We start from the raw sequence: 24,623 nt of genomic DNA, 5'->3' as shown, positions 1-24,623 counted from the left end.
CAGAAAGGCAAGCTTAACTTCCCCGAATGAGAAAATTTGGTAGAGAGCAGTGGCTCAGTACTGTATGAAGACTCATGGAAAAGTGGGAGGGGTAGGGATCTAGCAACTGATAGAGAATATCCTCACAACTTCAAACTGTAGCATAATTGATTTTTTTGCTTTTGTTTTTAATTACAAATAATTGAAACAAGTTGATTAACAGAGAAAGGCCTATGGGTTGTGCATAGTCTCTCCTGGAGGCAGAGAGATGATAATCTACAGATACTAATGTGAGATCAAGACTCCGTGAGAGCTGGGTGTGGTGGCATATATCTGTGATCCCAGCACGTGGGAGACAGAAGCAAGTGGGTTGCTGTGGTGTAAGCCCAGTATGGACTACACAGTGAGTTCCAAGTCAGCTTGGGTTATAGCATGAGGTCTTATCTCAAAAACAAAGCCACAGCCATCCAGAGTACAAGCACTGACAGTGAAAACTGCTCAGGAACCTTCAGCGTTTGGGTAGGTACTGGTTTTTGATAGTATGTGGTATGGGGCTTTCCACTGTTTTGCTGAAATTTTAAGGGAAATAATGACCTTAGGAAACAAGGTTTGGATTGCCCACTTACGATGCGTTATGTAGAGGGACTGACGTTTTAGAGGGACTGTAGATTTATGTAGCGGGACTGTAGATTTATGTAGAGGAACTAGATTAGATTTATGTAGAGGGACTGACGCTGTAATGCTCTTCTAGCATCTCTGACATGGGGCTGTTCTTTACAGCCTTCGGTATATTTTGTTTATTGAAAATCATTTTTAAGTGATAGGAGATAGATATTTTGCTAAGAATTGAGGAGAATAATCGAAATACATACTTTCTGTTCTTGAGTCCACAGTCTAGGAATTGAGACAAAGGAGTAAATACTTGAAGTGATATCTATAGTAAATTCTCAAAAAAAATTTATAAAATGTTAATTCAATCCTCTAGCAAAGACACTTAAAATGTGGCTGTTTCCTTTGATAAAGAAACTCTTTTATTAAAGGGAAAACTGTGGTCTTAATTTTATACTTCATTGTGTACCTAGATATTAATGAACAATTTCAGATAGTGCTCAAAACTCGTAATTCCTCTGATTCCATCTGCACACTCTTCTGAGTCATATTCATATTATATTCAGGTTGACAACTATATGTATGTTCAAAAGTAAACAGAAGTACTTTAAATTACTTTCTATTACAGACAACCACACGGTGGATATTGGGGACATTATATTTGCTTTGGATGATCTGCAGCAACAGTATGAAGATGTCTGTAAGGGACCTTTGTGGCTATAAGTTTTATTTATAAGCAATATTCAAGTTAACTCCTAGCCCACAACTTTTTAAACTCTTAGAATGAGTATTGAGCCTCCTTCCCTAACCTTCTAATCAGAAAGACCAAAACAGAACATTCTGTAAGCATGCCTTCCTAATACTGATTATTTAGCACTAGTATTTCCCTGACTCTAGTTCCTTACAAATTCTTTACCATTCCTGATTATTTGGCATAGTGCTCCATTAAGTATATGCCTTTTGATCTTTTACTGCACTTTATGTCACATTTTAAATTCCCTTTCATTTGTTCAAATATAATTTGGTCAAGATTATTCCAATAATTATAAAAAATTTTGTAGTTTGGTTAGCTTATTACAAAGAGGAAGTCCTGCCTTCGGTTTTTCCCACCTTAGGTTTTCCAGAGGTGATAATTGATATTTATCCTTATAACTTGGTATTACATGTTGATTATTTATTAATTGACATTAATTTGTTAATTGATTAATTGACGTATATACACATACTTATGTGGAAAGTGTGATAATTTTTGGAATGAACATACTTTTTGATTCAAGATAATCAGCATTCCCATCTCCTCAGATATTTATCATTGTATTGGGAACTTTCAAACTTCAAAAATTTTTTAAAATTTTTGAGAGTAAACTTCCTGCTGTGTCCTCAGCATGCACACTCTTCCCACACGTCTATCCTTATAGCATATTTATACACCAATGTAATGAGCATCTACTTCAACATTGCCAAAAAACCCCTGAAAACTACTTACAACTGATTTGTGTCTCATGGACTGTGGGTGTTCCAGCTTCCCTTGTATCTCATGGACTGTGTGCATTCCAGGTTTTCTTTTATTTGCTTTCTATATCTGATTGTCTTGTATTTGATTAATAGACAAATATTAGTGTGCTTTTTTTGTTTGTTTACTTTTGGTTTTTTGAGACAGGGTTTCTTTGTGTAACAGCTCTAGCTGTCCTGGAGCTCACTCGTATAGACGAGGCTGACCTCGAAAACACACAGAGATCCGCCTGCCTCTGCCTCCCAAGTGCTGGGATTAAAGGCATGCGCCACCATCACCTGACTGACATAGAACTTTTTAATAATTATGAAAACTTGGCCTTTAGTTTAGGCTTGTTCCCAACTAGCTCTTATAACTCAAATTAACATGTTTCTGTTAATCTACATTCTGCCATTTGGTTCGATGCCTCTCCTCCATTTTGTATGTCTGACTTCCTCAGTGTCTCTCTGGCATCTCTTGTGCACTTAGATTCTAACCCTGAGTTCCTCTCTCTCCCCTGAAGTCCCGCCTATTCTCTCCTGCCTAACTACTGACCATTCTGCTCTTTACTAAACCAATCTCAGTGACACATCTTCACACACTATAATATCCCACAACAGGTTGTGTTGAGGATCAAGTATTAGAACTCTTGAAATACTTTACAGCGTGTTTTCACCCAAAGTCTCCTTCAGCACCATCACGTAGATTTTTATAAATGAAGTCATAACTTCAGACGTTTCATTTCCTAGAGTTGTGACTTTTATATCAGATTATTTCTGCCTGCAGCCAGTGAGAGTATTCATGAGAATAATTATTTGGATCTTAGCTTTATTAACAAATGCTTCCCTTCTGCAACTTGTAGTTCTGCACACTTACAATGAGAGTATTTTTAATTGTATTGCCTTACTAGCCTGTATCTTTCTAAATTTGGAGGTAGAGAACAATGCACCCCAGCAGAGTATTTTATTTAACTTTAAATAGATTTGAGTGAAAGTCTTTAAATATAATAATCTGTAAGATTGTACTAGTTAATAGTTTGACCATTTAATCATCAGCCCTTTCAGCTTCCTTAAACTTTGTTTTGTATATTTAAGCAATCCATAATTTCTGGATTGGCCTTTATGAGAACTTAGTTGATTTGTTTGAATTTTTGAATGAATCATACAAATAAATGAAATCAATAAATAAAATATTTCTCTTACTTAGCAATTATGGATGAAGCCACTTCAAGTAAAAGATTATCAAATATACCAGGACATCATCTACAACCCAGGAAGAAAGGGAGTTCAATTTCCATACTGTCTGAACCTATCACATCAAAAAAGCTGAATGTACCTCCCCTTCAGCATCATAGTAAAAGTGTGGAGAAACACGACAAACCCGAAGTTAAACGATCAAAAACTTCCTTACAAATAAGAAGACTCTCAAGTGGGGTTGACAGTGATCAAGTGGGATTTCAGAAACCATACCCAAAGATTCAAGATTCAAAGTCTAAACCACCTATCCCGAGAAGTACCACAAGCCTCGATAAGTTAAAGATTCAAGATCCAAAGTCTAAACCACCTATCCCGAGGAGTACTACAAGCCTCGATAAGTTGCTGGATAAAAGCGATACTTCTACCATCTCAAAACTTGAGGGGCTAGCTGTGAAAGAGCAGCCCAGCACCCTAAAACCAATTGCATCTAAGGAAAAAGCTGCCATTAGTGCCTTAGGTCAGTGTCCCATGTCTCAGTTAGGAGTAGGTTCTGGAGTGCTTCAGTCTTTGCAGACATGGGCCAATCACTGAACACTTACACTTTTCCCCTGAATATAGTTAACCTGTCAGTTGTTAGCCTCTGTCACCATGACTACTTATACACAGACCAGTGGATAGGATTCTGTGATTTTGGTGATAATTCCCAGGAAAGGGTAGAGATAGGTGGATCTTTGGAGCTTGCTGGCTAACCAGCTTAACCTAAACTGAGATCTCCATGCCAGTGAAAAACCCTGTCTCAAGAAACTTGGCAGATGGTAACTGGAAAATATGTCCCAAGGCTGACCTTTGACCTCCACCTTCATATGCACACATGTCCATATCCAGTCCCACAATCTGCACACACACACACACACACACACACACACACACACACACAGAGAGAGAGAGAGAGAGAGAGAGAGAGAGAGAGAGAGAGGAGAGAGAGAGAGAGAGAGAGAGAGAGAGAGAGAGAGGATTCCTACACTAACATGTAGCTTAAATAACTCAGTTAAGGAAAGAATATGACCCATGAAGGAAGATGACGGGTATTCATATTCTGGTTCCTCTTCTACTAGGCTGCTGTTACTGGGTGTTAGGTAAGAAACTCCTGGGTTTACAGAATGACAGAGTTTAAGCAGTTAGTCCACAGGTAGAAGAGGCCTTCACAAAGCAGTGACGTCTACCCACCTGGCATTACTAAATCAAATGATGTCACTCACCACTTCCATATCATATTGTGTATGTAAGGAAGAATGAGATCATTCATTCGGCGTAAATAACTTCCCTAAAATTAGCAGGAGTAACAGGGACTCTGTTTCATGTGACTGCCCCCATTACTCAAGATTTTAGGTACCAGCATGATGGTTCATATCTGTAACCCCATTGCTCAGGAGGTCAAGGTAGATGTATGAGTTCAAGGCCAGATTGGCTCTGCAGAGGGTGAGAATCTAGTTTAAGATGCATAGTGAGATTTTGTCTCAGAACATATTAAAAAACAACAAAAGGATTTTGATAGCCACTATTGCTTTAGCTACATATAACCATTTTACATTTTGTGTATTTAGAAAGTATCCATGCAGCTGTCAATAAGCTCCAGAGACAATGCATTTCTCCAGAGGAGCTTCAGTCCATTTTACCTGTGATAGGGATTGCCTTATCAGGAAAAGACTTCCAGAAGATTGTGCCAGAAATCATTAATAACGGTGAGAACTTGCTAACTCTAAACTTTTGAGAAAGGTAATACTTTTGTGGGGTTAAAATGGGGTGGGGCGGTATTTCCCTTCTGAGGAATGGAACAGAATGAGTCATTCTAAAGAGTAAGACAGAACAGATACAGGACTGAGGGGATGGCTCTGTGGATAAAGCTCTTGCTCAACTCTGAGGATCAGAGAATCCCTCTAGCCCATCAGAGCTGATCAGGCATGGTAGTGTGTGGTCACACACACACACACACACACACACACACACACACACCCCGTGCCACTGCCCCTTCACCACCTTCACCACCACCACCAGCACCACCACCACCACCACCACCACCACCACCATCATCACCACCACCATCATCATCACCACCACCATCACCACCACCACCACCACCATCATCACCACCACACCATATGCATACACACTCCACACACACAGGAAAAAAACAAAGAAGTGGAAAAGTGGAAAAAGGTAAAATTAACAAAACAAAACCTTGTGAGTCTGAGTTACTAGATTGCTTTGGAAAACTGGCTTTGCTTTGGAAAGGCTCCACATTGCTGTCTGTGCTGTCTTCTAGAGTGGGACTAGGCACAGAGCTAGCTGTAGAGATCAGGGAGTAAAACAGGGCCTATAAAAATCTCCAATCAAGTAGCTTGGATTTCAGTAGAAGTAACTGACGGTTCTATGCATAGGAGGGATTTGGAGCTAGTGGTTACGGTAGCAGTCGAACCCTTAAGTTTGAGAAGGCTTTTGTATTAGAGAGTTTTTTCTTTTTTAAATTAAATTAATTTATTTTACATCCGACCACAGTTTCCCTTCCCTCCTCTCCTCCCATTCTTTCTTCCCACCTCTCCTCTGCCTCCCCACTCCTTCTGCTCCTCCTCTGTTTCTGTTTAGAAAGGGGCAAGGGGCAGGCCTCCCATGGTTATCAACAAAGCATAGCATATCAAGTTGCAGTAAGACTAAGCACCTCCCCTGGTATTAAGGCTGGGCAAGGCAACCCGGGATGAGGAAAAGGTTCCCCAAAGCCAGTCAAAGCATTAGGGACAGCACCTGTTCCCATTGTTAGAAGTCCCACAAGTAGACCAAGATGCATAACTTGTAGACCAAGATCCCAAAATTCAGAGTGCCTAGGTCAGTCCCATGGAGGCTCCTTGGTTGTTGGCTTAGACTCTGTGAGCCCAGGTTAGTTGTTTCTGTGGATTTTTGTGATGATTCCTCTGGCTTGGACAATTCTTTCTCTTTCTCTTCAGCAGGATTCTCCAAGCTGAGCCTAATGTTTGGCTGTGGGTCTCTGTATCTGTTTCCATTAGTTACTGGATGAAGGCTCTTTGATGACAGTTGAAGTGGCCACTAATCCCAGCCCATCCCATAGACAGGACAGACTGTAGGTCAAAGGTTGTGTGACTGGGTTGGTGTCCTAGTCCCTCCACTGGAAGTCTTGCCTGGTCACAGGAGACAGCCAGTTCAGGCTGTGTATCCACTGTTGCTAGGGGTGTTAGCTGGGGTTAGAGAGGTATTTTTTATCAGTAGCTAAGAATTACCCACTGTAGAAGCTCATCTGGGGAGAAAAATGAAGGAATTTTTTTTTTTTTGCGGGGGTAAAGAATGACTTGGGAATAACAACATTGAAAGTGAATTTCCAGAGTTGGAGTGTAATTTCTTTGCTAATGTAAGTAAGAAGAAAATTTGATTTCAAGGTGTGTAAGGAGTGCTGCTGAGTGATTGCTGTGGGAGGGATTGGTCGTGAGTCAAACCTCTGAATCATGGGATATAGGTGTGACGTTTGGTTTTTGCTGGTTAATACTGCCGAGATGGCTTAATGGATGCCGTGCTGACAGACTTTTCACCTTGGTATGAAATTGACTCCACATCTTACAGTCCAGCTACGTGGATTTTCCTTTTTCTCAAATTTATCAAACCTTAGCATCCTGGGTGTGAGTTACCTCACTCAGGATGTTTTTTTCTAGTTCTGTCCATGTGCCTGCAAATTTCAAGATGTCATTGTTTTTTTACTGCTGAGTAGTACTCCATTGTGTAAATGTGCCATATTTTCTTTATCCATTCTTCAGTTGAGGGGCATTTAGGTTGTTTCTAGGTTCTGGCTATGACAAATAATGCTGCTATGAATGTAGCTGAGCAAATGTTTTTGTAATATGATTGTGTATCCTTTGGGTATATGCCCAAGAGTGGTATTGTTGGGTCTTAAGGTAGATTGATTTCCCAATTTTCCGAGAAACCGCTATATTGATTTCTAAAGAGACTTTACACCACTGCACTCCTACCAGCATTGGAAGAGTGTTCTTCTTACTCCACATCCTCTCCAGCATAAGCTGTCATCAGTGTTTTTGATCTTAGCCATTCTGATAGGTGTAAGATGGTATCTCAGAGTCATTTTGATTTGCATTTCCCTGATGGCTAAGGATGTTGAGCATGCACTCATAAGTGGATATTAGATGTAAAGCAAAGGATAATCAGGCTACAATCCACAAATCCAGATAAACTAGGTTAAAAGGAGGACCCTAAGAGGGACACAAATGGATGGCTCCAGGAAGTGGAAATAGTTAAGATTTCCTGGGTAAACTGGGAGAGTGGTAGAAGGGAGGGGTGGGGGATGGGAACATGAGGGAATGGCATGGATGAGTTGGGGAAGGGATGGAGAGCGAGAGCAATGAAAGTGATAGTCTTGATAGAGGGAGTCATTATGGGATTAAGAAGAAACCTGGTGCTAGAGAAATTCCCAGCTAAGATTTCTAGAAATAGTGGAGAGGGTGCCTGAATGGACCTTCCCCTATAATCAGATTAGTGACTACCCTAATTGTCACCATAGAACCTTCATTCAGTAACTGATGGAAGCATATGCAGTGATCCACACCCAAGCACTGGGTTGAGTTCTTGGTGTTCAATTGAAGAGAGGGAGGAGGGATCATACGAGCAAGAGGGGTCAAGATCATGACTGGGAAAACCACAAAGACAGCTGACCTGACTGACAGCTGGGGAACCTGCAAGGGGCCAAACTAGCCCCTTTGAATGTGGGTGACAGCTAAGTGGCTGGATCTGTTGTGGGGGGGATGGTTCCCTGGTAGTGGGACTAGGACTTATCCGGGGAGCATGAACTGACTTTTTGGAGCTCATTCCCTATGGTGGGATACTTTGTTCAGCCTTGATACAGGGGGAAGCAGGTCCTGCTTCAACTTTTGTGCCAGACTTTGTTTACTCTCTAAGGGAGGCCTTACCTCTTCTGAGGAGTAGATGGGGGGGTGGGGGGGTGGGAGTAGATGGGGGGTGGTTGGGTGGGAGGGATGGGGAACTGGGGTTGGTATGTAAAGTGAAAAAAAAGTTAAAATAAAAAAAATCTTAGCATCCAATCCAGCCCTTTGCATGTAATAACTATTAAAAACCAAGGGATTGTGTCTTATTTTTGTGTATTGGTGGCTAGTTAGTTTATGGCACTAATATATCCCCAGTGGTTATTTAAATAGTAGTTAGGTGAGTGTGTGTGTGTGTGTGTGTGTGTGTGTGTGTGTTGTGCATGCAATAACAATTAATAAACAAAAAAGGCCATGCATTTGAAGGAGAGCAGGGATGAGTATATGGGAGATTTGGAGGGGGGAAAAGGGGAAATTTTGTAATTAAATTATGATCTCATAAATTAAAAGAAGAGAAACAAAGATATGAACTGACCAAAATCAGAAAGACTCATTTTAGGAGAGTGTATGAGGGCAAAATAGGGTGGTGAAATTAAGGATCAAGTAAGTTTTTTCTCTTAATTTAATGAAAATTAAAACATACTTTTAATGTAAAATCTATCAGAATGTGTAATTTAAATTCTTTATCTTATAGAAAGTGGATTGGTGAATTTAGATGACTTTATCATGGCAGTCTCCGAGGAGCACAATTTATCCGAATATAATGGTAGGTAGAAAGTTTGATTCAAAATGACTTGGAGGTAGAGCAGTTAGGTGGAAAAGAAGGCTCAATAGAGCACTGTGATCTTGCTTCTGTGAGTTCACAGTGCAGCTGCCCAGTTATGTCCAGAAGACACTGTTTCCTGTGTCTTTTGTCTCTGGTTCTTAGACTCTTTCCATTCCTTCTCCCACAATGATCCTTGAGCCTGGTGAGGAGGGCATGTCCTATATACAATTAGGGCTGAGCCTTCTGTAGTCTCTTATTCTCCACACCTTGGACAGTTGTTCTCTGTGTTGATTGCCACCTGCTCTAGCAGCTTCTTTAAAAACTGTGCATGTATTTGTATGCACACATAACTATGTTGGCTTGATTTTTATTAATTTATTTTTTCTCACTTTTATTAGTTCTTTGAGCATTTCATACAATGTATTTGGATCACATTTGCCCCTCCTCCCAATCCTCCCAGATTCCCCCTTTCCCTTCTCTACTTACCCAAGGTTGTGCTCACTTTTAAAAATACTCATCAAATGTAGTTGACACTGCCATATACTCTTGGATGTGCAGTCTTCCACTGGAACATGCTCAACCAACTCAAAGAAAATTGAGTCTCCCTTTCCCAGCTTCTATCAATTGCCAGTAGTCCTTTAGCTAGGAGAAGTGCAGAGAATAAGAGACTGTGGAATTCTCAGCCCTAAATAGGGCATCTTTATCATATCCCCTTTTCTCAAGGCTCAGGGATAGGGGACAGAAAGAATGCAAGAGCTAGAGGTGGTTTATGACCACAAGGAATCAGTGTTTTCTGGACACACAGAACAGTAGCATGTATGAATGAACGGCAGTTGAGACAGCATATGGAAAATCTGTTGCGAGCTCAAGCTAGACAAAATCACAGCATGGGGGGGGGGACATGAAAACCTGTGTATTTTGGAAGAATTTCTTTTAGAATGATTTCATGGCCGGACATAATGGCACACACCTTTAATCACAGCACTTGGGAGGCAGGTGAATCTCTGTGAGCTCAAAACCAGACTGATCTACAGAGTGAGTTCCAGGACAGTCAGAGCTCCATAGTGAGTCAGTCTCTCTCTCTCTCTCTCTCTCTCTCTCTCTCTCTCTCTCTCTCTCTCAAAAAAAGAATGTTTTCTTATAGCACAAATCTAACAATTTTAATTTAATGAAGGACTGTCCAAATGAATAAAGTATAGATTTTAAGCCATTATAAAAGAGATTTAGGATAATTATTTTTAAGTAATTATATTTATATTTAAAGAAGAGTAAACTAAATTAATTTACCATGAACCAAACTACATGTTACCACAAAACACTATCTCAATTATCAATAAGGATGGAAGATTTTCTACTTATGCTTTTGCTAAATAAAGTAAATCACCAAGGAATTTTAACTTTTTGAATTCAATAGGCCATTCTCACAAGATTTTTCTTTCTATACATTTTCAGTGGTGATACTGTCAGTCTGATGAAGTTGGCATTTCGTGGGTAGGAATCACATAGCAAAGTAGACTATTGTAGACTGATCCTGGTATTTACTGATTTTTAGCATTGAAAATTGGTGTCTGGAGGTACAGCTCAGAAGAGTGTTTCTCTAGCATGCATGTGGGCCTGGAGTTCATCCCCAGCATTGCAGAAACCATGCATGGTGATTGAGTATCAGAAGCTCAAGATTATCCTCAGCTACAAAGGGAGTTTGATACCTGCCTGGGCTAATGAGACTAAGTCCTCAAACAACAACAAAACCTGAATAAACGAACACTCCTTAAAGCATTCTGATTATGCAGTTACTATGCAATAATGTCTAAAGTGATTTGTATTTTTTATTTGATGATATACCTGACATTCATCTTAATACTTGTGAGGTTTTTTTTGTTTTAAGTTTACCTAATTCTAACATGAACAAATTTATTTTCAGCATTGAATGATGCCATTGAAGGCGCTAGTAAAATTCAAAATGAAAATGTTGCTTATGAGGATCTAGACACCTGTCTTCAAAATTTTGGAATTTATATTCCTAAGCCAGAACTAAAGAAGATCAAAGAATTAAATGAAGTTGATGGTAAATTATAAATTTTCAAGGAAACTATTCTCCTCAGAATAATGACTTTATTGCTTTTGTTAGAAAAAGTGCTAAGTCAGTAAAGGAAAGTTCAGAAGTATAGTTACATGCTTGAAATTTGTCATCTAGAAATAGCCATTGTTAATAGTCTTTTCAGATACTCTTCCCAGGTAAAACTGAAAAGAAAAAGGAAGCCAAGTTTTGATCTTGCTGCCTGGTAAGGTGGAGGTCAGGACACAAGGCACTGAAAGGGGCCAAGGTGCCACCCTCATGCTAGAGCTCTCCACTCACAGTAAAAGCTTACCAGTTCGGGGTGCCAATGCCCATGTAACCGAGTAAGAATTTTCCTTAAGGGACAGAGAGGTGGGCTAGTCAAACAGGTGGGGTTCCACATGGACGAATAGTTGAGTTAATAATTATTGATTTCTAAGGATAGTGTATGAGAATTCATTATAATGTTTTGAGTTGCATAGATTTAAAACCTTCATAATAAAAAAGTAGAAAATATGATGTGTATAAAACTTGTGTAGAGAAAATATGACTTTATTTGGATATAAAAGATGATATGAATGGGAACATGGCTTACATTGATAGGTTCAGAGACTGAAACAAGTTAGTTCTTCCATCCAATGCTATTTAGCTTTTGGGGGGAGCTGAGATCTGGGAATGCTGAGGGTGCTATGACCATAGATTAAGACTGTCATTTCTCTAATTTGTTTGCCTAAAGAAATTCCATCAAAATTCAGACTTTTATGAGACAATTCTAGTGTTAGTGTGAATGAATAATGTCCCAGAATAGTTAAAACACCCCAAGCCCTATACCTCTGTGTGCAGAGGTATACATGAATATTTTTATAAGATACTAATTAGTCATCTGACAGATCACCAGGCAATGACTGTGTAACTTTGTGTTGCTAAGTGTGGCTGTAATCTTTTCATTACTTGCTTTTCTTGAAAAGTTATTGCAATGATAATAGTGTCCGTGAGAGTGGTACAGGCAAAGAGAAAGTGATAGAAGATGAAATAAAGAACTTCCAGACATTCACGAGCACACATGAACAAATCAGAGGTCAGATAACATACACTAAGAGTTACAATACTGTGCACTATTTGAAACAACTTTCTAGGAAGTGTTTGATTTTTGCTTCTAAATTGATTTGCCTTTTTTTCTTTCAAAGCATATATTTTAGTGATTAGTATTTTATGATGGATGTAATTGTATCTTCTTTTGTCATAGTAATTTAATCCTTGAAGATATTAAAGAAAATATTTCTCTTCCCTTTAGAAACAAAACCAGTGAATTTTAAAGAGTTTATTAATACCATGATGAGCAACAGTGAATACTTCTCTCAAAAATTATGTATGTATGAATGTTATAATTTATGTATGTATGAAAAAATCAGAAATTTTTTACTAGTCTAGTTCTTAGATAGAGCTTAAGCTTTTTATTTAAATTCCTGAAAAAAAAGTAGCAAAGGTCTGGGTGTGGTGACATACATCTTTAATTCCAACATTCGGGAGGTAGATACAAGGGAATCTTTATAAGTTCAAGGCAACTACTCTACATAGTGAGTATCAGGACAGTCAGGGCTACATAATGAGACCCTGTGTGGTAGTTTGAATGTAAATGGCCCCCATAATCTTACAGGGAATGGCACTATTAGGAGGTGTGGCTTTGTTAGAGTAGGTACGGCCTTATTGGAGGAAGTGTGTCACTGTGGGTATGAACTTTGAGTTTTCCTATGCTCGGGATACTGCCCAGTGTATAAGTCGACTTCCTGTGGCCTGCATATCAAGATGCAGCCAGCATCACATCTGCCTGCATGCCACCATGCTCTCCACTATGATGATAATGAACTGAACCTCTGAAACTTTAAGTGAGCCATCTCAATTAAATATTTTCATTTATAAGAGTTGCCGTGGTCACATTGTCTCTTCACAGCAATGAAAATTCTAAGACACCGTGTCTCAAGCAAACAAACAAGCCAAAGAAAAGATGCATTTAGTCTTAATTTTTAGCTAGAAAGATTTTGTAAACATTTTAGTTGTAACTATAGACTTATATGTACTTAAAAGTAATTATAAGTACTTATAGTAATTATAGCTATTGTATTATGGTTACTCATACATAGTATTTATCATGCACTAATACTGAATATTTTTCCTTTCCCCGTGGATTCCCATTTTAATGCTATAATCTTTTTAGAAGAGAAAACCAAGATACAGAGTTCTCCTTATTTTATGTTTGCTTAGTGCCACACATCTGGTCCACACTAGCGTTATGCTAGAGCTCAGATAAAGCTGTGTTTTCAAAATCCACATTATACCATCCCATGGTGCTCCCCATTCAAACTTCGTATCCACTAGTATAGACCCGCAGGTAAGAGTCATTCTTAATCGGTTTTTCCACTTTGGCCTCAGTGCCACACTGCCCCTTCCATCTCATCCATCACAGTGTTTTGTTTGTTTGTTATTGGGGCTTTTGTCCTGCCCGGTTCTCTCAGTCATTAGGTCCCAAAGAAATCACACAGAAGTCTACATTAGTTATAAAGTGATTGACTCATTAGCTCAGGCGTCTTATTAACTCTTATAACATATATTAGCCCATTATTCTTACCTATGTTAGCCATGTGCCTCGGTACCTTATTTAGCGAGGCAGTCACATCTTATTTTCTTCTGTGGCCAGGTAAGGACTGCCCAAACAGCTTTCCTCTTCCCAGAATTCATCTGTTCTCATTGACCCACCTCTACTTTCTCCCTGGTTGTTCTGCCTGGCTACTGGCCAGTCAGCATTTATTTAAAATATAATTGACAGAATATAGACCATTGTCCCACACCACTTCCCCCTTTAAAAAAAAACACAGATGGCCCAGATGTCTGAGTTCTACATCTAGAGCAGATTCAAGACTGCTGCCTGAGATGATCAAGCCTCACAGGATACTCCAGTCAGGACTTAATCATAATTCTAAATTTTCTTTAGGTCCCCATAAGATTATCAGTGCCCCCAACCAGCAGGAAGTAGCCTGAAAAACTACATTCACATTCCCAAAAAATGGACTATGGATATTTTCCTTTGTTTGCAATGTTGGTTATAAGTTGTTACAGCTAATAGCGAGGAAAGCTAAACAAAGGGTAATAGATTCAGAGTTCTTGGTTTTTTCTTAAAAAGAGGGGGAAGTGCTATGGGACAAAGGTCTGTGTCCTGTCAATTATATTTTAAATAAACGCTGATTGGACAGTAGCCAGGCAGGAAGTATAGGTGGAACAACCAGGCAAGAAGTAGAGGCAGGGTGATGAGAACAGGAGAATTCTGGAGAGAAGAAAGCTTATTCGGCAGTCCTGGCTCAGCCACAGAAGAAGCAAGATGAGACTACCTTGCTGAGTAAGGTACCAAGCCACATGGCTAGCATAGACAAAAATAATGGCCTAAGTTGTAAGAGTTAATAAGAAGCCTGAGATACTAGGCCAATCAGTTTATAACTAATGTAGACTTCTGTGTGATTTCTTTGGGACTTAACGATTACAGGAACCGTGCAGGACAGAAAACCTCAGACAACATTTGTTTGAGATGAGGTGTATGATGTTTTCTGGGCTGGTCTTAAACACCCCATCCTGGGTTCGGGTGATTCTCCTGCCTTAGCTCCCTCAGTGCTGGTGGCACACAGACATGTGCCAAGGTAGTTGGCTATTCCAGATTCTTTTTTTTAATTGAACACTTTATTCTAGCACAGGTGTTTCCCCTTCTACCTTTATTTATTTTTTTCTAATGTTGAGCTACATCTCCTCAGACCAAGTTTTATTTTATTTTTTTTCTTGCGTGTCCATTATTTCTATGACCAGCTTCCTTTCTTTTTTCCATTTCTAATATTTTTTAATATTTATTGAACTCTACATTTTCTCTGCTTCCCTCCCTGCCTCTCCCCTCTTCAACCCTCCCCCAATGTCCCCCATGCTCCCAATTTACTCAGGAGATCTGGTCTTTTTCTATTTTCTACTTCCCATGTAGATTAGATCTATGTAAGTCTCTCTTAGTGTCCTCATTGTTGTCTAAGTTCTCTGGGATTGTGGTTTGTGGGCTGGTTTTCTTTGCTTTATGTTTAACCACCTATGAATGAGTACATGTGATAATTGTCTTTCTGTGTCTGGGTTACCTCACTCAAAATAATGTTTTCTAGCTCCATCCATTTTCCTGCAAATTTCAAGATGTTATTTTTTTCTGTTGTGTAGTACTCCATTGTTTAAATGTACCACATTTTCCTTATCTATTCTTCGGTTGAGGGACATTTAGGTTGTTTCCAGGTTCTGGCTATGACAAACAAAGCTACTATGAACATAGTTGAGCACATGTCCTTGTGGCACGACTGAGCATCCTTTGGATATATACCCCAAAGTGGTATTACTGGGTCTTGAGGAAGGTTGTTTTCTAATTTTCTGAGAAATCATTCCCAGATTCTTTAATTGGTGTTTTAAAATTTAATATAAAAATATTTTTCCTGGCTGCAATGGAAAAAAGCCTACTGCTCTGGTCTACAGGTTTTCTAATTGTTTGTTGGGCTATTTATGTATTTATTTGGGGGTAGAATTAGGTCCAAGTGTTGACATGCTAAACTACATCTCTAGGCTCAGTTCCTTCTATAAAATGATGCATTGTTCTACACTAACTTTCTATGAAAACTTAAAGTGCATTTTGCTAAATCAATTTTCATCTTCATTTTGTTAACCTTTTAATTCTAGTACCCAAGACTGTGTTGGTTCCTAGTCCTCTCTACTCACTGCCAGTTTATCAGCATTTACTTCTTGATCTTGTTTAATGGCTGCTACTTTGGTGGTTGATTTTTAAATATCATCATGACCCCAGACTCCGTTCTGGATCCCATCTTTGAAGGTTGTTTCAGAGTGGCGATCTTACTGCTTAAACTGTCCCTCTATCCTTTGACTCCCAGTTCATCTCCAACTCTTCCCCGGTAGCTTCTTTTTCCTGTGGGAAACTCTGCACATACTACTATTTACTTAGTTTCTCAGGACTGGGTGCTCCTAGTCTTCAGCCTTCCATGTAATTCTTCATTGAGCATGTCTTCATTCTCCAATTACATCCTGATTTGTCATCTTGTCATATCTCCATTACTGTCACCCTTGTCACAGCCATCACCAGCATCTCTGAAGCACCACAGAACTTTCCTGCCTGATCTTCCAGAAAGCCTATTTCTTATATTGCAGTAGGGTGGTCTTCCTGTAATCAGAAAGAAGATAATTTCGCCCTCCAGTTTAAAATTATACTAATAACAAAACTTTCAATATAGGAGGAAGGAGATAGGGGAGAATTTTGGGAAATACAGGAAACAAAAACTATTTGATTCGTTGTTTTTAAAAATTGGGAACATGAGCTGTGTGGTGGTGGCACACACCTTTAATCAAAGTACTCATGAGGCAGAGGCAGGTGGATCTCTGTGAGTTTGAGGTCAGTCTAGGCTACAGAATGAGTTCCAGGACAGTCAGGGCTGTACAGAGAAGCCACGTCTCAAAAAACACCCCACAAAGGGAACATGAGGCCAGAAAGGTGACTCAGCTGTCAAGAATTCTTGCTGCTCTTGCACAGGACTGAAGGCGTAAGTCACAAACAATCCCACACCAGTTTGGAATTATGATTAATAGAATGGTTATTTATTCAAAGGGGAAAAAATTTACAGATTACCGTCCCAGACAACAACCCCTCTGCGTGAACAGGAAAGGAGTCTAGGAGCCAGAAGCAGAGCCGGAAGCCAGAGAGAGAGTGGAGGACAGCCACTGCTTTTTTAAAGAGAGAGAGACCACACCCCAATGAGCTGGTATCTCAGCGGCGATTGGCTGAAGGAGCGGAAGGAGCTCCCACAGCATCTCCCCCTTTTGTTTAAGTAAGAGAGTTCTAAGCCTACTACAAAAATATATACAATAAATACAAACCTATGAAATTATATACAATAAATACAAATATCCTATTCTAACTAGCTTAAGTCTTGTATAACAAATAACTTGGCCAAGTCATGAAAGGAAAGTAACTACATTTATATAATCTTCAATTCCATCGAAGATCTGAGAAGGGAAATAATGTTACCTGAGAAATTAGGAAGTGCAATCAAACAACTTCCAGAACATGTAACAAATCACAGAGACAATTGGCTACCTGGGCAAACACCCAAAGACACGTTTGCAGCGTTGAAGCAACCAACTTTGGCTAAGGCCTGATGTAACTGACATCCCATTTTCAAAGGCAAGAAACTTTTCAAAACTATCTTACCCTGTCTTGGCAGGATAGGACAGTCCTGTTTTATCCATTTATGGATATTCTGTAACTCTGTCAGTAGTTGAGGTATGGGTATTTCTTTACCCAAAGGCCAGTTCTGGCAAGAAGAAAGGCTCCAGGTAGAGTGTCTTTGGTGCTCAACATTCTCTCGGGAATAGATCGGTGTTGCCAGGAGTGATTGTGTCTCCCTACCACAGAACTCTGAATTAGATTAAAGGCCATTTTCTAGAGCTCTTTGAAGAGGTTGAAGATTATCTATCTATACTGAATATAATCTCTGTGTATCTAAAGAACCTGATTAGTCTAATTATAAATGACAAACTTAGATGACTATTGATCTATATAATTCTCAATATCTATCTAACTTAAAGACCGAGACAGTAAACAACTGCACAATAAATGAGGACAGTGTGACCTCCAAATATAAACAATGTGCAAATATACATTACAATATGGTAAATATATTTATCAATACATAAACAATATATAAGTATCTTAATCAGAGGTAGAAGTGTACAATGCAATATGGTAAATATACATATATCAATACAATATATATATATCAATACATAAAAATGTTTTAAACAGAGGTAGAAGCATGCATGCATAAAATAGTCAACATAATTTAACTTTGTATCAATATATAAGAATCAATACCAATATATTTGTCTAAAAACAATAACTCACAAGTACAAATCTATTATCCCATAATCCAATTATCCCTGTTTTTTTTTTTTTTTTAGATTCCTGCGCTTATAAAATTCCTCCCCCAACCCTCAACCATATACTAATTATAACCAACCCCTAAATGACGTCCCTAAACCCAAGGACAAACTTTACTGGGAGAGGGGATGTCATTCTCTATAATTACTTCCAGTTGTCATGGGGGCGACGTTCTTTCTGGGGGATCCTGTGAAAGTAAAATGATGGTTAAATTTCAAGATCAATGTCTTTTAAAGTTGCAAATAGTCTCTAAGTATTTTGTGGAGGTCTGGCCAGAATGTTGTACAAGATGTGCACCATTTCAGCTAATCATGTTGGAACCGTCTTGTGCAGCTGGTACCCAAAACAGGTCTTGTAGTAGTGCTATCAGTATCATGACATCATATCAACTGGGTGGAGTTGTTGTTATGGGGCCCCATCTTCTTCCTGGAAACTTCAAATGTCACTGCAGGAAAAACTCATTGTTCATTGTGGAAAACTTAAACAGTAATCATATAGACATATACAGACATACATATATTCAATGAAAGGCATGATAGATATATTCAATGAAAGGTATGATAGATATGAAGAAAAGTAAAGATGTTTTCTAAACTCATATTTCTTTCTGTCCCATATTATGGCTCTTGACATGAGACAGAAACTCCAGAAACTCTGGGTTTTTCTTTTAACAACAGGCTTGGAATTAGAGAGGGACTGAGCCAGAGTCCAACTCCAAAACCAGCTCTATAAATTTAGAAATATGATTTAGTATATTTTACTTATAGAACTTATTCAGTTTTCTTGATAGGCCCTATTGGGCCATTATTTTCCATCTGTCAGTATCAAATATCCAGGGTCCCTTGAATTTTTCAAAGATGAGTGTTTTCCTGTGGAGATAAGAACAGAACCCTGCCCCCATTCTATATGTTTTTCTTACCCCCTGTATGAATATCATCATTGTAGATGAGCTGTCATTTCTCCTTTCCAAGATGTTTCTCCTCTTCAAATCGAACCTTTATTAATTTTGATGGTATCCACAATTTTTCTTCTCCTGTGGAAACAAGAGCAAAACCCCTTCCCCAACGTAGCACATCTCCTGGCTTCCATTGAGAGGTCAGCATGTCTTTGAAATAAACAGGTTGGTTTAGTTCAGAAATTTTTTCCATTATCCAATGCCTCTCTGATGCTGTTGTTCCTTTCTCATTAGCATTAAGAAAATTCAAGGTTAATAAAGCATTATGCAATCTATTTCTGGGGGTATCTTTCATCCCTTTCTGTTTGTTCAGCATATCCTTTATAGTTCGATTTGATCTTTCTATAACTGCCTGACCTGTAGGATTATTTGGTATACCTGTAATGTGTTTTATATTATAGTAAGCAAAAAAGCGTTTCATTTTCTTAGATACATATGCTGGACCATCGTCTGTCTTTATTTGTGCAGGTATACCCATGGTGACCATAACTTCCAATAAATGTGTGATTACCGAATCAGCCTTTTCTGAGCTCAGGGCAGTTGTCCATTGAAAACCTGAATACGTGTCTACGGTGTGGTGTACATATTTTAATTTACCAAATTCCATAAAGTGGAACACATCCATCTGCCAGATTTCATCCCTTTGAGTACCCTTTGGGTTACTCCCTGCAGGCAACGGTGTTTGATTATAGAAAGAACAAGTAGGACATCTCTTTATAATATCCTTAGCTTGTTGCCATGTAATGGAAAACTCTTTCTTTAAGCCTTTACTATTGACGTGATTTTTTTTATGAAATTCTGAGGCCTGCAGAACGCTTCCAATCAATAATTGGTCAATTTCAGCATTACCTTGTGCTAGAGGGCCAGGCAGACCGGTATGGGACTGGATGTGTGTTATGTACATTGGACAAAGCCTATTCCTAATTATGTCCTGTACCTGGATAAGCAATGAAGTCAACTCTGTGTCATCTGGTATTAATTCAGCGGTTTCAATATGCAAGATAACTCTTTCTGCATATTGTGAATCTGTAACTATATTAAGAGGTTCTTTAAAATCCCTTAGCACCATAAGAATGGCATATAGTTCTGCCTTCTGGACAGAATTATAAGGGCTTTGTTCCACCTTACTCAATTCTTCTGATTTATAACCTGCTTTCCCTGACTTATTTGCATCAGCATAAAATGTCCGGGCTCCAGTTATTGGAGCATCACGTACAATTCTAGGAAGAATCCAAGAAGTTCTCTTTATGAGGTTAAGTCTATCACTTTTGGGGATAGTTGCTGTTAATTTCTCCCAAAAAATTAGCACAAGCTCTTTGCCGTGGTTCATTATCTTCCCATAACTTTCTTATTTCCTCAGTAGTAAAAGGCACTATAATTTCTGCTGGGTCTATACCTGCTAGTTGACGAAGTCTCAGTTTACCTTTTATAATTAATTCAGAGACCTTTTCTACATAAATTTTTAATTTTTTACTTGGTTTATGAGGTATAAATATCCATTCTAAAATAATATCTTCCCTCTGCATTAAAATCCCTGTAGGAGAAATTCTGGAAGGCAGTATGACTAGGATGGAACTAAGATTCGGGTTCACCCTATCCACATGTGCCTCCTGTAATTTTTCCTCAATCATTGTCAGTTCCTTTTCTGCTTCAACTGACAATTTTCTGGGACTATTAAAATCTTTATCGCCATCTAAGGTTTTGTTTAAATGAACTATTAGATCAGGTGTTATCCCAACAGCTGGTTGTAGACTGGAAATGTCACCTCACAATCTTTGGAATTCATTAAGAGTCCGTAACCGGTCTCTCCTAATTTCTGCCTTTTGTGTTTGAATTTTCTCTAACCCTATTCTGTAACCTAGGTAATTAATAGAATCTCCTCTTTGAATCTTTTCAGGGGAAATTTGTAATCCCCACCTAGGCAAGACTTTCTTTACTTCTTCAAACATACTTTCCAAAGTATCTTTATTTGAATCAGATAATAAAATGTCATCCATGTAATGATAAATTATGGACTTGGGAAATTGCTTACGAATTATTTCCAATGGCTTATTAACAAAATATTGGCACAATATGGGACTATTGAGCATCCCCTGTGGGAGGACAGTCCATTGATAGCTCCTACTAGGCTGAGAATTATTATAAGTAGGCACTGTGAAGGCAAATTTTTCTCTATCCTTTTCTTGCAAAGGTATAGTGAAAAAACAATTTTTCAAATCAATAACTATAAGAGGCCATCCTCTTGGTAATAGAGAAGGCAAAGGAATTCCAGATTGTAGCAGACCCATAGGTTGAATTACCTTGTTGACAGCTCTTAGATCTGTCACCATTCTCCATTTACCAGATTTCTTTTTTACAACAAACACAGGAGAATTCCAAGGGCTGGTTGATTCTTCAATATGGTTAGCATCTAGTTGCTCTTGTACCAGCTGTTCCAAAGCCTGGTCAGCTAGAGGCCACTGCTTGATTCATATTGGCTTCTCAGCCATTTTAAAGGTAGGGCTGTTGGTACCTTTAAAGGTTTGCTATTGGCTGTATGTTCTTGTACAGCCTGAATGGCTGGTGACCTTTTTCCATAATACCTCATTATATCCTTCCCAGAATTGTGAGTTCCTGGAACTACAGGAATGTTAATCTGGGTATTCCATTGCTGTAGCAGGTCACGGCCCCATAAATTTATTGCAATATTGGCTATATATGGCCTTTGTCTTCCTATTTGCCCTTCAGGCCCTATGCATTCCACCCATCTTGTGCTTTGTTTTACATGAGATAGGGTTCCAATTCCCAGGAACTGAACATCTACCTCTTGAAGAGGCCAATTTGGATGCCAAGATTCTGGAGTAATGATACTTACATCCGCACCTGTGACTAATAAGCCTTCAATAAAAATGCCATTTCTACAGACTCTTAGCTTTGGTCTTTGATCGTTAATAGAAGTCTGCCAAAATATACGTTTACTCTGTCCTACTGAATTTTTTGACTCATTCTCCACATGTAATTCATCATTTCGACCAGTATTACTTTTTACAGCAGACATTGGAGTTTTCAGTTTTCTTGGTGAGACACATTTTCCACTGTAACTGGGAATGACTGGGCCACTTTTGGCTTGGGGGCCTGCGAGAGGCCCCTCAAGGAGTTTTCTGATGGTATCGGGTTGCCTTGTCTGTCTGTTGTTGACCTGCATTTGTTGGACCAATGTCGGCCTTTATCGCATCTCCTACATATACCTGAAGGCTGAGGTCTCCTACTTTTGTTATTCCCAGAGGAGATATTATTCCTAGAATTTCTTTGCCTGCAATCCCTTTTCAGATGTCCTAATTTACCACAATTAAAAAAAAATTAATTTTTCAAAAGCTAGAGATTCAAGAAGTTTTTGTCTAGCTTCTGGGTCTGTTACCCCTATGTCCAGAGCCTTAATTAATCTTTGCACAAAGTCAGTAAAGGGTTCTCTCTGTCCCTGCCTAACCCTGGTATATGATTTGACCCTTTTTGCTGGATCTTGTATTCTATTCAAAGCATTCAAGGCTGTTTTGTGACATAAGAACAGCACTTCTTCGTCATAAAGAGCTTGGACCTGTGGATCAGCATATGCTCCTACATCAAGAATTTGATCTTGGGAAACCTCCACACCTTTTGCTCTTCCTTGCTGTTCCATATGTTTGGATTCTTCTCTGAAATAAATTCCAAACATCAAGGAAGGTCCATCATCTAAAACTGCAGACACTAGCTGAGAGAAATCATGGGGGGGGTAGCTCTGACATTAGAAGCCTAAGTCCTTATCATTTCCTTAACAAATGCAGAGTGCAAGCCATAATTAACGACAGCTTGCTTAATTTCTTTTAAATCATTCATTGCTATTGGTGTCCATCTAGCTTCTTTAACTCCCTTTGAGCCTTTAGAAGTTGACTCTTTGTCAAAATAAATTACAGGGTATGCTGTTAGAACCCTGGGTAAGCCAGTTCTAACAGCTGGTAGTGGCATTGTATCCTGTCCTTGTGCCTTCTTACTCTGTTCACCAGCTCCAATAGTTTCTTCAATCATTTCTAATCTTTTTATCATTGTCTCCCTTAAATCCTGAATCTCCTGACCTACCCGTGTTTCTAGGAATTTCACTAAGGTATCAGTTTTTTGGTTCCCATTCTGGAGGTACATTCTATCTGTTACCTTATCAAAACTTTGTGGTAACGTCTGAACGTCAAATTCAACAGCCTGAACCCTTTTAGGTAACTTCCTAGTACCCTTGGATATGGAGTCAATATTGTCTATCATAGTATCCACTTGTTCAGATAACCCCTGATTTCAATAATTTTAATCCTTTCAACTAGTTGTTCATTATTAGTCCGTAAAAATCGTATCTTCCTTAATGATAAAATATTGAAAAGAAAACTGAAACCTAGTAACAAGTAAATTAATGTATCCCCATAGTCATATAAACCTTGCATGACATAATCCATTGTATTAATAAAGAAAACAGTAAAATTGGTGTTGGAAACAAAAACTGCCATATTACCTCTTGTCTAGTAGGCGGCACTGTTGCCAAGTCGCGACTAGAACCACTGCAAAGGTGACGGAAACAGGGTCCTGTTTCAGTGTCCGCCTTAGTATTTGTTAAAAACTAGGAAATATAAGTTGCTCAAGAAAGAAAATGTAATTAAATCAATTCCATACATGGAACCAGAAACCCAGAATCCAGGGGTAGAAAAGAGCAACCTGGAAGCCGCGTATGCCTCCATGTGACCGAGTCGTTCTGATTCATGCCACTAAAGCGCCACACTTACAAGGGAAGTTTAAAAACAACTCAGAAAAGAGCAAACCAGGCAGGCAGAGACTGTCCTGAGCCTGTGGAGCTTGGGAGGCGTGGGGTTTAATTGAACTGCTGGCTCCATACACAGGGCACAGGCCGCAGCTGAGGGAGGGCTCATGACTGCTGAGCTGGTGGCAAGCAGTTGAGTAGGAGGGAGGGGGGTTCTACAACCAAACGTGGGGCGCTAGATGAAGGTGTAAGTCACAGACAATCCCACACCAGTTTGGAATTATGATTAATAGAATGGTTATTTATTCAAAGGGGAAAAAATTTACAGATTACCGTCCCAGACAACAGCCCCTCCGCGCGAACAGGAAAGGAGTCTAGGAGCCGGAAGCAGAGCTGGAAGCCAGAGAGAGAGTGGAGGACAGCCGCTGCTTTTTAAAAGAGAGACCACACCCCAAATGGGCTGGTATCTCAGCGGCGATTGGCTGAAGGAGCAGAAGGAGCTCCTGCAGCACAGGACTCAGTTGGGTTCCCAGCACCCACAATGAGCAGCTCACAACCACTCTTACCTCCAACTCCAGGGTATCTGACATGCTCTTCTGCCTTCTGTGGGCACCTTCATGCAAACTTGTACGCCTACACATATACACACAATGAAAAGTAAAATTTCAGCTTTTTTGAAATGTTTGGGAACTCCGACTTTTAAAAATCTAAACTTCAAGGAAAAATGTTATTTTTGTGGTGTTGAGGATTGGACTCAGGCCCTTGAGTGTGCAGGGAAACTGTTCCACTTATCTGCGCTCCCAGTTAGGAAATTATTTCTTGTGATTACCCAGGGGTGAAGGCATATGTTCTTAAAACAGTTCAGAAACTTCTAAGACATATTATTAAATATTTTATTTGTTTCAATATT

At 39.2% G+C, this 24,623-nt stretch overlaps 1 protein-coding gene across 1 annotated transcript in view; it reads left to right on the top strand.

The window, feature by feature from the left end:
• The window catches only part of Efcab3 (EF-hand calcium binding domain 3), a 362,829-nt gene that overhangs the window by 24,872 nt on the left and 313,334 nt on the right, over nucleotides 1-24,623 (top strand). Inside the window, exons 9-14 of the mRNA XM_087909544.1 lie at nucleotides 1,217-1,288; nucleotides 3,287-3,793; nucleotides 4,881-5,018; nucleotides 8,866-8,937; nucleotides 10,859-11,002; nucleotides 12,288-12,362. Coding sequence (XP_087765670.1) covers nucleotides 1,217-1,288; nucleotides 3,287-3,793; nucleotides 4,881-5,018; nucleotides 8,866-8,937; nucleotides 10,859-11,002; nucleotides 12,288-12,362 — 1,008 coding nt within the window. The remainder of the gene's footprint in view (nucleotides 1-1,216; nucleotides 1,289-3,286; nucleotides 3,794-4,880; nucleotides 5,019-8,865; nucleotides 8,938-10,858; nucleotides 11,003-12,287; nucleotides 12,363-24,623) is intronic.

Source organism: Myodes glareolus, chromosome 9, assembly GCF_982192425.1.
Source record: "Myodes glareolus chromosome 9, mMyoGla1.1, whole genome shotgun sequence".
NCBI classification, from domain to species: Eukaryota; Metazoa; Chordata; class Mammalia; order Rodentia; family Cricetidae; genus Myodes; species Myodes glareolus.
This window is presented reverse-complemented; position numbering and strand designations above follow the sequence as displayed.